The sequence below is a fragment of the Perca flavescens genome, chromosome 2 (genome assembly GCF_004354835.1).
Source record: "Perca flavescens isolate YP-PL-M2 chromosome 2, PFLA_1.0, whole genome shotgun sequence".
Taxonomy (NCBI): domain Eukaryota; kingdom Metazoa; phylum Chordata; class Actinopteri; order Perciformes; family Percidae; genus Perca; species Perca flavescens.
This window is the reverse complement of record NC_041332.1, coordinates 29,369,271-29,381,851: the sequence shown is the minus strand read 5'-3', so window position 1 is coordinate 29,381,851 and position 12,581 is coordinate 29,369,271. Positions and strand designations below refer to the sequence as shown.

Here is a 12,581-nt window from a genome sequence, read left to right as displayed (position 1 = left end):
GATTTAGTAAGTAAGTAAGTAAAATTTATTTGTATAGCACATTTCACAGATAAAAATCACAAAGTGCTTCACAACAAATGGGTGGATACACAACATTTATACATTGCAGTACATAATCGGAAAATAAACAGAAATACACTTAAGACACAATAAAACCGACCTAATCACCCTATGGTCTATTGAAACGCCTCTTTAAAAAGAAGAGTTTTCAACTGCGTTTTAAAATTTGTCACTGAATCCAAGCAGCGTACGGAAGGAGGCAAAGAGTTCCACAGCCTTGGTGCCACCCACCCATTTTACACCCATTTCCAATCCTTCTTAGCCTTGTACAGATACAGTATTTCCAAAGCTGAGATGCAAAAAACGTCTAAATTGAGTTCCATGCAGTGGGTGTATTGACCTTATAAACTCTATAGGAATGGTTTATTTTTCTTGTGGCATTATGCAAAAAGCACAATTTAAGTTTATGTTTGCAGTTTGAAAAGTATGGAAAAAGGTGCATACCAGCATTCATTAACAGCATGTCAGCGTTCACACAGAATGTAAGCACGTCATACTACACAGAAACTATGAACAAAGCTCTGGGCATGCAGTGGCATACCATGCCTAATTTTATACTGCATGGATGTGATTGGCTTCTTGCTGCCCTTGACAGGCATACATTACAGGGAGTTTCCAGCCACTATAATCCTCCCCACTAGATAATAACACCCTGCCACATCTCCTCGAGATTCATGCATGCATGCTTTGCAACTTAGCCAAAATATCCCAGGTGATTAATTTAATTCACTATAGGTGACAGTAAAGGATGTAGGTGAAGTGAAAATGGTCAAACTGCGCTGGTTAGTTAAAAGCAGCCTAGTAAAGGTAACCACTGTCTCCCTAAGATCCGTCCCCTAGACCATTCAGCTGTGGCTGAATATGGAAGGAAAGGTGAAAGTTCAGCAAAAAGTGCGTGTGGAGTTGGTCTATGGAATTTAAAGTCAAAGACAGGTACAGTTTCAGACATGTTGAGTACAAACTACATACTGTGTGTAGATCAGAATGATACTCTTGTCTGTTTCCGCCCATATACTGAGCCTCTATCAACTCCCTAAATAGCATTTCTGTGACTTGTCTCATTTCTTTGTTTACACTAAAAACAGTGGATTTGTTGAGATAATCATGATTTGCTGGTATGGGGAAGGTCACTTAAAGTTTGTAGGCATAAGCCTGGGACGGGAGACAACACAACAGCTTGGAATTTAAAAAGAGCGATGCAATCCCAGCCGGGATACCAGATTCCATCAGAAAGCACATTTGCCATTTCTGCTGTGAAGTGTGAACTACATTTTATTTGATGGTGAAATCACCTCATTTGCCCTGTATTTTAAGTCTTTCTCCAGTGTGTTTTAATAGAAAATTCAAGGAAAATTATAACTTTTAGATGGAAAATGACTTTGAAATCCTCACGCATAAGATTTTCAGTTTTTTTTTTTCCCTTAACCGTAAGAGGCAGCCAGTCACTGTAGATTATACTGTAACCTTAACACAAGTGTAACACTAGCCCAACAAAGAGGAAATCTCATATTTCTGTATGCTCAGGTACTCTGCCCAATGCCAGGGTCACCTTCACCAGGAAAAATAAATCCCTGGTGGCTCTCTAACACTACCCATAAGACCTCTCTCCCTTTGAAAGGTGGTGAGTGGGTGTCAACCTAATGTTTATACTGTCTGCTCATGGTTATGTAAGCCATTTTGTCCTCTGTTCCTCTTTCTCTCCCTCTCCATCCCCATCAGCTTGTTTAAACCAATCTACCTTTACCTTTCCAACATGCCAAGTTGTGTGTTACATAAACATCCTTTGAACCGGTCTAGCTTAAGGTTTTTCAGGACGCCAAGGTGTGTATTACATAAATGTTGTAGGCCAGACTGTAGAGATGCACTGTACCGTTTTTTGCAGAGTCAAGGATGCTTCTCTTTCATGAGGGGTAGGTTCAGGGAGGCTGTGGTACTTCTCTGAACTATCCCTGTGATAACAGCTTCTAGAATGAGCGAGTCAGTGTGTCTGCTCAAACACACACACAAATTTATCTTTACAGTGGGCGGCTGGCTCCACAGCAGTGTAAATACAGTGGAGTACAGTGCAGAAGTACGATAGACAGTGTTACATCCATGAGGAGGGCATTGTTTTTCTATACAACAGAACTCTCTCTGTGGTTCAGCTGCTTGTTTACTGACTCTGTCATGCTAATGTACTTACGTAGGTCACAGGGTTCATTCTTACCACGTGTGTCCTCCATCATACAGACCTCTCACGGCCCATTATTCACCCATAATGACGTTATCTTGATAACCTCAGAATAACCACAGCCCACTTGACTTCCTTTGTATCTCTGATTTGTCTAATCTTTTATTTTGTGTTTTGTTTCCATGGCAACTAATTGTTCTAATTATGCCAAGCTCGGATGACTTCTGACCTTTTCTTGTGACCCATATTGACCCGTTCACAAGTAATGCAGATTATGAACTCAAAGAAAGGAAGCATTCAAGAAAAAAAAAAGTCCACTTCGAATGACTGCTGTTATTATCAATTCCAATATTTCCAGATTCTGATAAGTCTTTGGCCATCCTTTCTGGTCTTATCTCTCGCTGATTAAGCATTCCTTCGGCAGCTGAGAGAGGGTGGAGATATTTGAACCATTTGGAGAATGCTCCCAGTGTGACATCCAAATTACTTGTAGAAAAGCAGGAGTCCAATTTTGAGCCCACACATCTGTCCTGTGGTTTGGTCCTCACACATTTTAGTGGCAACAGTGGGCTTTGTCTGGTTTCAAGCTCTCACATTTATTTTCCTTTGCCATTTCATTAATATCTTTCTTCAGCAGTATTTCTGTGTATTTTGGAAGCAGTAAGGAGGGCAGCAAGCATTAGTAAGAGATACAAATTTCTGCTTGTACATTTTGGTGGGAAGAAACAGGCATTGTATACTCGCACTCATCTGTGTCCTCATGGGAAATAAACAGCAACTAAATCAGTTGTTAGCTTTGTGTGTTATCTTTAAAGATGAAAGGACACTGAAAACAATGAAACTGCTGCCCTGGGGTTTCTGTAGGAAGAGAAAAAAGCAACAACTGGAGCGAAGAATGAGACCTTTGATCTGTGCAGTCAGTCTCATTCAGTTAGTCTGAGATAGAACCCAGAAATAGAGAAGACGGGGGTCGAGAATAAAAGTCCCAGTTCACAGAAGTAGCCTGCACACAACTGCAGAACTTTTATGAACATTATTTCAGAGATATTGTGATGGATAATTTGTTTGTTTTCCTCTATAAAATAAAATAAATGTATCGTCTTAAAAAGGATTAAGTAGAAAATGTTTGTCGGCTACACTGTACGTTGGAATTCTTAATAAATTGGAATCTGACTTAGTGTTTTCAGTATGAGATGAAGGTTAAAACGAGGTCCTGTATGACAGAAACACGCCACTTAACCACAACATCCCCATTTTGAATCTGACTGGAGACCTCTGTGGCATGTCATTGCCTTTTCCTCTCAAGCTCATTAAAACATATTACATTTTAATTATTCTTGCACATACTGTACGCTGACAAACTGTATGCTAACACATACAAAAGAAAAAACTGAAAGAAAAATTGTGCTCAATGGATGGCCTCCTGACTGGCAACTATTGAAATGATGCACCAGCTTTTTTTCTTTGGCTTTTGTTATCTAAATCTCCTACCTTTTTCTGTAATCATAAGTTTCGATATTTCATTCTTTTATTTTCATCCCTTTTTTTTTCACCAAATTGAGTGTAAGCCTGTCATTATTTTTGTTATTCTATTTTCGCCATGTTGAGTTTCAGTTGTAGTTATTTCACGTCCTATTTTTTTGGTAAGTTTTAGTGACCTGCTGAGTGAGGTTTCACTATAAGCCCCACACAGGTTTCTGACCTCTCCAGCACACAATCTCTCTCTTTCTTTCTATGTGAAAGACATATGTTGTGATGCAAACCAATAAACCAAACCAAAAAAAAAACCATCTCTGCTGAAACAGCCTGATTTGAGAATGTCTGGTAGCTTGTGTTTAGTTTCGGCTACTGGCAGCCGTTGGTGCACAGTCACTGCAGCCTGCCCTGTCTGCTCTGGTTTCATAAGCAGAGAGAGTGAATGACCTATATACTTCTCTGAGGGAGGGGAAGTCACCTTGTTGGCGGACCAGCAGGCAGGCAGGCTGGCACGCAGCGACAAGGTTTTAATGTGTGGCACTATTAAAGGGCGGACCACTGACTGCATATTAGAAGCAGATCCTTTAGAGGGACCTCTCGTTCCTGGCCGTAAACTTTCTGGGGCTTTTTTTTGTAGTTGTGGATTGCTTTCTTGTTAACACTGCTTTGTAATGGTATGAAAAGGCCAATGTATGGGGGGGAATATTCATCAAATTAACAGCTGAAAAACACATCTTGACATGGATTGGATTTGTGCATGCACACGTACACACACTCACATTAGCTGAAACCATGGGGCCCGGTGCCAGGAAGATCTAGTCAGACAAACACCTCACCAGAGACTCCTCTAAGCGTCCTAACAAATTGAATGTGTGTGTAGATGGACAAGAGGGAATTAGATCAGTGGTCCTGATTGTATCTGAGTGTGCTGGTGCAGTACCCCTTTCCAGCTAGCCCCCTGGAGGAAATGTGTGTGTATGAGAGAGCGTGCAAGGTAGAGAGACAGAGAGAGGAGGAGAGAGAGTGCTTGGCAGCTGGTTTGATGAAGGATGTAAGGAGAATGTTAACCAGACAATCACCTTGCATGTTATTGATTGAGATGGGAGAGAGGTAATTAGAACAGAAAAGAAGGGGAAGCTGAGGCCACTTTAATGTTTTGATACAAGGTGTTCTCTCTTTGTGCCCATCTACGTATTGTGTTCTTTGTGTGTTGTGTTTTTGTGTATGCACATTAAGGGAAATGTTTTATCAAAAATGATACAGCAGATTCCAACTTTTTTCCGTATGTGTAGACCTATCCTTCCATGCACAAAGCTTTTAATCTTCTCAGAATGTAAATTTATGTAAAGAAGAAACTATTGCATGTGATAGCAAACTGATTCAGTGTCATTCCATTTATAGGTAGCATGAATAAGTAGCATACCCTGATATACTCCTTTAGCCTCAACCACAGGGCATACTTGCTCTGCAAACTGATGAAACCATGTCATGTTTCATACCAGACTCTACTGTAGCAAAATGTATCTGCCATCCTCCCTTTATCTTTTGCCTCACATCTCCGTTTAGCGGAGTTTAGTTTAATGTCCCTGGAAATGCATTGAATATGGCTTTGCAATGGTTCTACATATACTGTAGTATACCAGAGCCCAATTTATACTGGATTTTTGATCTTGGTGCTTTTATACAAAGTATGTCAATGTTTTAGAATCAGAATAAGTTTTATTGTAAACTGGGGTAAACTTACCAAAAAAACTTACAAGGAATTTGCCGTGCCGTACAATAAACATGTTACGTAAGAAGAAAAAAAAATACAAGCAAAGTAGTGCTAAAGTCAAAAATTTTAAAATAGAAGCAAAATTACAATACATACAGTACAGGCCAAAAGTTTGGACGCACCTTCTCATTCAATGTGTTTCTTTATTTTCATGACTATTTACATTGTAGATTCTCACTGAAGGCATCAAAACTATGAATGAACACATATGGAATTATGTACTTAACAAAAAAGTGTGAAATAACTGAAAACATGTCTTATATTTTAGATTCCTCAAAGTAGCCACCTTTTGCTTTTTTTGATAACTCTGCAAACCCTTGGTGTTCTCTCAATGAGCTTCATGAGGTAGTCACCTGAAACAGTTTTCACTTCACAGGTGTGCCTTGTCAGGGTTAATTAGTGGAATTTGTTCCCTTATTAAAAAAAGCAAAGGGTGGCTATTTCGAAGAATCTAAAATATAAGACATGTTTTCAGTTATTTCACACTTTTTTGTTAAGTACATAATTCCATATGTGTTCATTCATAGTTTTGATGCCTTCAGTGAGAATCTACAATGTAAATAGTCATGAAAATAAAAAGCAAACGCATTGAATGAGAAAGTGTGTCCAAATTTTTGGCCTGTACTGTATGTGAAAAGATACTATAATAAATATTGACAATATACTAATACCTGTACTGCAGTTTATTGGCGCAACATATGTTGATACTGACAAGCAGCATCTCTGGGAAGTGACATCCGATGATACAGTATTGGCCCACCGATTGATCAGTCCGGCTGTAATACTGATACTGTACAGTTGCTCTGTCAATCTATATTAAAAATAAACAGAATTTATGAGTGACATTATGAATGTCTTACCAACCTAAATTTGCTCACATTTCAGTTTTGATCTATAAACTGAGAAGCTACTACAACTGATGACATCTAAGCAACCAAGTTTAACCAACAGCCCATCTTTCACTGTAATTAAACATAACAAACATATCAGAAGTAAGTCTATGAGACAGGAAATGCATGCCCCGATATAAAAAAATATTGTTGTATTTATCTGGTAATTTACCTTGATAAAGATCATATTGCCCAGCCTAACTTTGTGTGCACTGTGAGTTCTTTTCAGTTCTTTAAACCCTGTAGTAAACTGCTTTGCCTTTTTTGTTAATAAGATCAACTATAGTCAGACATCATCCATTACTTTAGACCTTTGACATCTATTACCACGACCCACATGGTCTCATTTGCAGGAGAAGGTAAACTGTAACTAATTCTCCAATTTAGCAGTGCATGATTAAGAACATACTGTACACCCTGAGCTGTAATTGTCATGTAATTGTAGAAATCAGTCAGTATTAAAAGCAGTACAGGATGCCAAAGAAAACAAAGCCTTGGATCAGGCAGAACTGCAGCAGACTGACATCAATTCTGTTGCCTGCTGGTTGTTGCTAAGAGTAAACAATGACAACATGCTACTTACAGTACGACACACGTCAGTACCGATTCTCACATTTGACCCCAAACTGGTTACACAGTTTACACTATCACACAGATCTGTGCTCGGTCATGGTTTGTATTATTTTTTTATCCACCACTCAATACTTAAATACTCAATACTCCAGTGCCTCACACTTTGTATGCCAAAAAAGAGACAAGTGTTTTTGATCCTACTTAAATTTGGCATCCTGCTCGGTGTCTCTCTGCTTATTGAATTTAAATAATCTCCTCTATAATTCTGTCATTCTCATGTATATAAGCCTGGTGAAGCTATAAATCAGTTGAGTGCAAAGCCTTCCTCTCTTGGTTGGCAGACATATTTATGGCTAGCCACACTGTGCTGCTATCTAGTCTAAAAAACTCTTGTGTGTGTTTGTGTCCTTTCAGCTCGCCACTGAGACAACCGTCCTCAACGGCCAAAGTGTGCCTGGTTTGTGGCGACGAGGCATCAGGATGCCACTACGGTGTTGTGACATGCGGAAGCTGCAAAGTCTTCTTTAAAAGAGCCGTGGAAGGTATGGCAATAACTCATGTTCAAACAAGATATCACTGGTTAGGTCTTTTCTAGGGGGACTGAGAGCATAACACGCTGCAATTTTAGAAAACACAAGGAAATGAATAAAGAAAGACATTGTCACCACTTTGACAAGACGTGAATACTGAAGAAAAACACAAGCAAACTAGAAGGGCAGACCTCCGCCAAGGCATGCCCCACCTCACAATGTTAACGTTCTGAATTGAGGGGGCGTTCATGTGAATTTTCCCAGTCTGGAACACATTTTTCCTATTATTTCAACACCACATGAATGCAGCACATATACCCTATCTCGCAATTTTAACGAAAGTGAAAAATAATTTGTGTATCTGCCCCGTGATTGGGATTTGCTCCGAAATGTAATGGGTTCTTCGTTGGCCCATGCTACACCCTTCCACAGGTTTCATGAAAATCGGGGCAGTAGTTTTTCCGTAATCCTGCTGACAGACAAATCAAACAGAAAAAAACTGTCCTTGGCGGAAGTGATTTAGGACACATTTACCACTTTGACAACACAGACAGCACAAAGAATCGCACCACAAATACAAAAAAACAAGCAAATGGAAAAATGCTGAAAGCTGTACACAACAACGGAATTAAGTTACAACACAATAGAAGTCTCTGGCGGAGCTAAAAATGATGAACGTGCTCGTAATTACTAAAGCTAAGTGAATAGTCAATATCTCCTAAAATATCGAAATCGTGTAATGGGAGTGTTAAAACTTAATTGATTGCTCTTTCATTCGCGTTTTGTTTTGTTGCAGTGTGTTGAGCTGTGTTGACCACTGTACGTTTCTTATACTGACCATTAAAAAGAGAAAAAAAAACATTATTGTTTAGAGAAGAGAGATATGTGTTGTTTAAACTCTAATCTTAGAACTTATACTTGAGGAGACGGAGGAAGCTACTGTGTCTGTATTATGCTGCTTTTCAGCAATTTTCATTCATGTTGCATTATGGGCAAAATTGGTGCTCACAATTGTTTCACTGAATATCAAATAATTTCAAACAATTTCACCTAAACTAACAACTGTAGTGTTCGGACCGATTGGTGGATACACTGCTCAATTTAATAACAGTAGTTTGTGGGTAGTGCCTTATGCCAAGTACGTGCATTTTTCTGGTATAAGCTTACAGTTTTTCCAACTGGGAAATGTGTGCAAAATGCAAATACAGTAACTCTGCTTTGAGTAATTTTTCCAGATAATCATATTTTTCCTGATAGAATAGTGTATATAACATTTATTTTTCTAAAAGATCATTAAAATGACCAAAAACATTTGGTACACTACATTAACAGACTGTGACCAAGTTTAGTGGTACATCAGGAAAAAAAGAAAAGAAAAAAAACATCCAGTAGGTAATTCTCCTGCAGCCGCCCTTTATGTTATATTTAGCAGAGGAAAATCACAAGCAGCCATAATGTGCTTTTCATTTTGTGCCTGTTGCCTGAGGCGTTGGCCTCACTCATTAAGACGAGTGTTTGAATGCGAAACACACCCTTACAGACCCAGTGCAGGCGGAAAAAACAAGCAAACAAGACTGCCAGTCAGGCCCTCTAGGTGTTTTCTTGACCGTTTGAGGAATTGCACTTATTCCCAATCAAGTCATGCCTTAATTTGATATTTACACACCGTCATTACGAAGACCTGAAACCAGATTATGTGTCAGGGCTTATCGAATCAGACGTTCATTTGTTCTTGCTTCAAGCGTGGCCAGCAAAGAGCTGGCGGCAGATGCTAAAGCTCTGACTCTGTGTGAGAGTGTTAGTCAGGTGAGGCTCTGAAGAGCCTAGATCTCTATATGCTATGTGATTAAACCCTAGTTATCTTGCATATGAAGTATAATTATACTGAAATGTACTCACTGATTTGTGTGATGCCGTTTAAATCTAATGCAGCGCTCTTTACGTTATGAACATCTTTGTTTTTGATTGGAGTTTCCTCTTGATTCTGCACTTCCAAACAACTGCAACTGTGCAAACTATGACAGCGTTATAAAAGGCCACCCATACACAGGTGTGATGTCATCGAGGTTGTGTGTGACGTGTACGCCCTTTTGATGTGCAAAGTGAGCGGTTACCTTAATTGACCCCTTCACAGCTGGTGCTGAGGTGGAAAGAGAGAGGTAAGGTGGACGGAGGCAAAGGATGAAAATAGTAAGGGAAGGATTTTGCAAAGTGAAGAGAGATAGAGGACAGTGAAACAGATACAGTGAGGGGGGGGGGGGGGGAGGAAGGACAAAGAAAAAGTCAGACGCAGACAGAGAGATAAAGAGAGGAGGAGCCGAGAGAGGGAGTAAGAAACAGGGAGAGGGATGGAAAATGATGTGTCAGCAGTGAGCACCGGAGAGGTGTAAGTTAGGATGTGAGAAGACGTTTTACTCCTCCCCTCTCCCAGTATTTCCTCCTCCTCCTCTTTTCTCTCAAAGTTAAACACTTAGACTTTGAATGCAAGATATAAAAAGGCTGCAGAGAGTGAGCATCTGTAGAAGGGGAATAATCCAGCCCATGCTTAATTTCTTTTGGCACCGCCTGCCTCGGGGGACAAAACTTTTCGGTCAGCTTTAGCTCATTAGACGACTAACTGGCTCACAGCCCTTTTACTACAGAGACTAGTTCACATCAACAAAACAGATCAAATCATCTGACTGTGGAGGGTCTCGTTTCTGCTTTATCCAAGACAGAGAAGTCATTGTTAGGTAGCTTTATTTAAAATCACCGGAGCTTGGCACAGTTATTCCTTGAAGTCTACATTTTAGGTTTACATTTAGACCATCTGTGTGTAATGTCTATTGGCCACATGGGCCTTTTGCTGTCCAAATATGTTCACTTACAGTCCTCGTCAAGAGGACAAATATTCATTCCACTTAATTTTTTGTCATATCTACCAGAAGGCACAGCCAACTGTGCAGCGTGAAGTTTGTAACCGTTGTCCCAGGAAATATTTGGAAATGACTGAGCTTTTTTTTTTTTTTTTTTTTTTTTTTAAATGCCCTCAATTCATTCTTTAAGCTTTCACATTATTACACACTTCATGAAAGAAACATTCATTCACCTGCTCTCCTATTCACTACAAGTCATCCAGATCCAGATTATCTCATTAAGTGTGGCAGCTCCTATACAATACTCACACATTTTATTTACTGTTATATTCTTGCATTGTAAACAAACATAGAAGAAGGGTAATAACTTTTATGAAGCTTCCAAGTTTTGCAGTTGTATTACTAATGTTGACTTTACTGTCACATGCAAACATGCAACCCATTTATAGCCTCAATTGACATGAATGGATTCTTCAGTTTATCCTGCGCTGCGGGAAAATGCCTTCTGACACAAAACAGTTCGTAAATATGTGTTATCATCCCTAATGAACTGTGGAAATAGCTGAATGCATTTATATGTGCTTCTCTCCTGCATCCACTCCACTAAAGACTAAAGTTTGTTGATACAAGACAGCTGCATTCAATAAAACGGCTCCATGTGGAGCGCATTTGAAGAGTTGAACGCTAGCTTATTATTCACGTCATCAGTGGCTTGGCATGTCTGCTCGTTGCATAAAAATACTAGGCCCTGCTTTTAGCTCACTAGTTGTTTTTCTGCTGTTTTCTTTTTGAACGGAGAGATTTACAGAGACTTTAGTCAACCTTGTTATGGCCTCACCGTGTTCTGTGATGTGATTGGGTTGTGGTTTCCATGGCGCTGGTGTCAATCTAAAAACCTATTCTTCGGTACCGCATCTGTGGGAGAGGTCATCTGAGGACACGTCTCACACTGTTTCTGCTTTGACTAGCAGCTCTGCCGTCCAATCGCATCTTTTTCAGCTCTGGCCGGGGGAGTAAAGGCCTCCCTCCGTGCCGGAGTGAATGCTTCAGGTTGTGTGTGAGAGGCTCATGTAACAACGGCTGGAGTGAAGCCATTTAGTAGTGTTGCCTGGATCCAAGCGCCTCAACACATGTCTCACTTCAGAGCTTATTTGATCAAAAACTGCATACAACATACATACAAACCCAATCACACATGCATGGACATACACTTCTTCACAAGGAGAATAGGAATCCGGGTGCACAGTACAGTATCAGGTAGAAATTAAATCTACAAAGCTTACTGCAAGCATGTGTGTGACCCACATTGCTAATAGAGAGGAAGGGTCTCTCTAATGCAACCCAGATACATTTACTGTCACAGTATGTGTGTGCAATTCACAATCCTTAGTGACACATTGCCGCATATATCTTTCTCTCTCTCATATATATATATATATATATATATATATATATATATATATATATATATATATATATATATATATATATATATATATATATATATATATATATATATATATATATATATATATATATATATATATATATATATATATATATATATATATATATATATATATATATATATATATATACATATATATATATATATATATATATATATATATATATATATATATATATATATACATATACATATATATATATATATATATACACACACATATATATATACATATACACACACATATATATATATATACACACACATATATATATATATATACACACATATATATACATATACACACACATATATATATATATATATATATATATATATATATATATATATATATATATATATATATATATATATATATATATATATATACACACACACACACACACATATATACATACATATACATATATAGATAAATATTAGAAATAGAATATTAGAAGAAATAGGGAAAAATGTCCCTCACATTTTTACTGAAACTATGTTGATGTCTGCAAATAGCTTGTTTTGTCTGACAATGAGTCCAAAACACAAATATATTTTATTTACAATTATGTAAAACTAAAGCCAGCAAATAGTTGGTGTTTGTGTTTGATAAATGTCTTAAATCGCTTTTGCTTATTTTTTTTTATTTTTTTTCTGCAAATGGCTAATCAATTACCTAATTACTTCAGCACTACAATATACTTTTATTATTTACAGCATTTTGCCTACATATGAAGCCTCAGTAACAGGTATGCTGCATGATTGGTGCACGTATGATGATA

At 38.3% G+C, this 12,581-nt stretch overlaps 1 protein-coding gene and 1 long non-coding RNA gene across 2 annotated transcripts in view; one reads left to right on the top strand and one right to left on the bottom strand.

Annotated features, from left to right (window-relative positions):
- nr3c2 (nuclear receptor subfamily 3, group C, member 2) overlaps positions 1 to 12,581 on the top strand; it is an 80,073-nt gene that overhangs the window by 39,802 nt on the left and 27,690 nt on the right. The window contains exon 4 of the mRNA XM_028564940.1: positions 7,358 to 7,485. Within this exon, the coding sequence (XP_028420741.1) occupies positions 7,358 to 7,485 (128 nt within the window). The remainder of the gene's footprint in view (positions 1 to 7,357; positions 7,486 to 12,581) is intronic.
- LOC114546238 (uncharacterized) overlaps positions 1 to 12,581 on the bottom strand; it is a 45,555-nt gene that overhangs the window by 22,711 nt on the left and 10,263 nt on the right. The gene's annotated exons all lie outside the window — the stretch shown is intronic.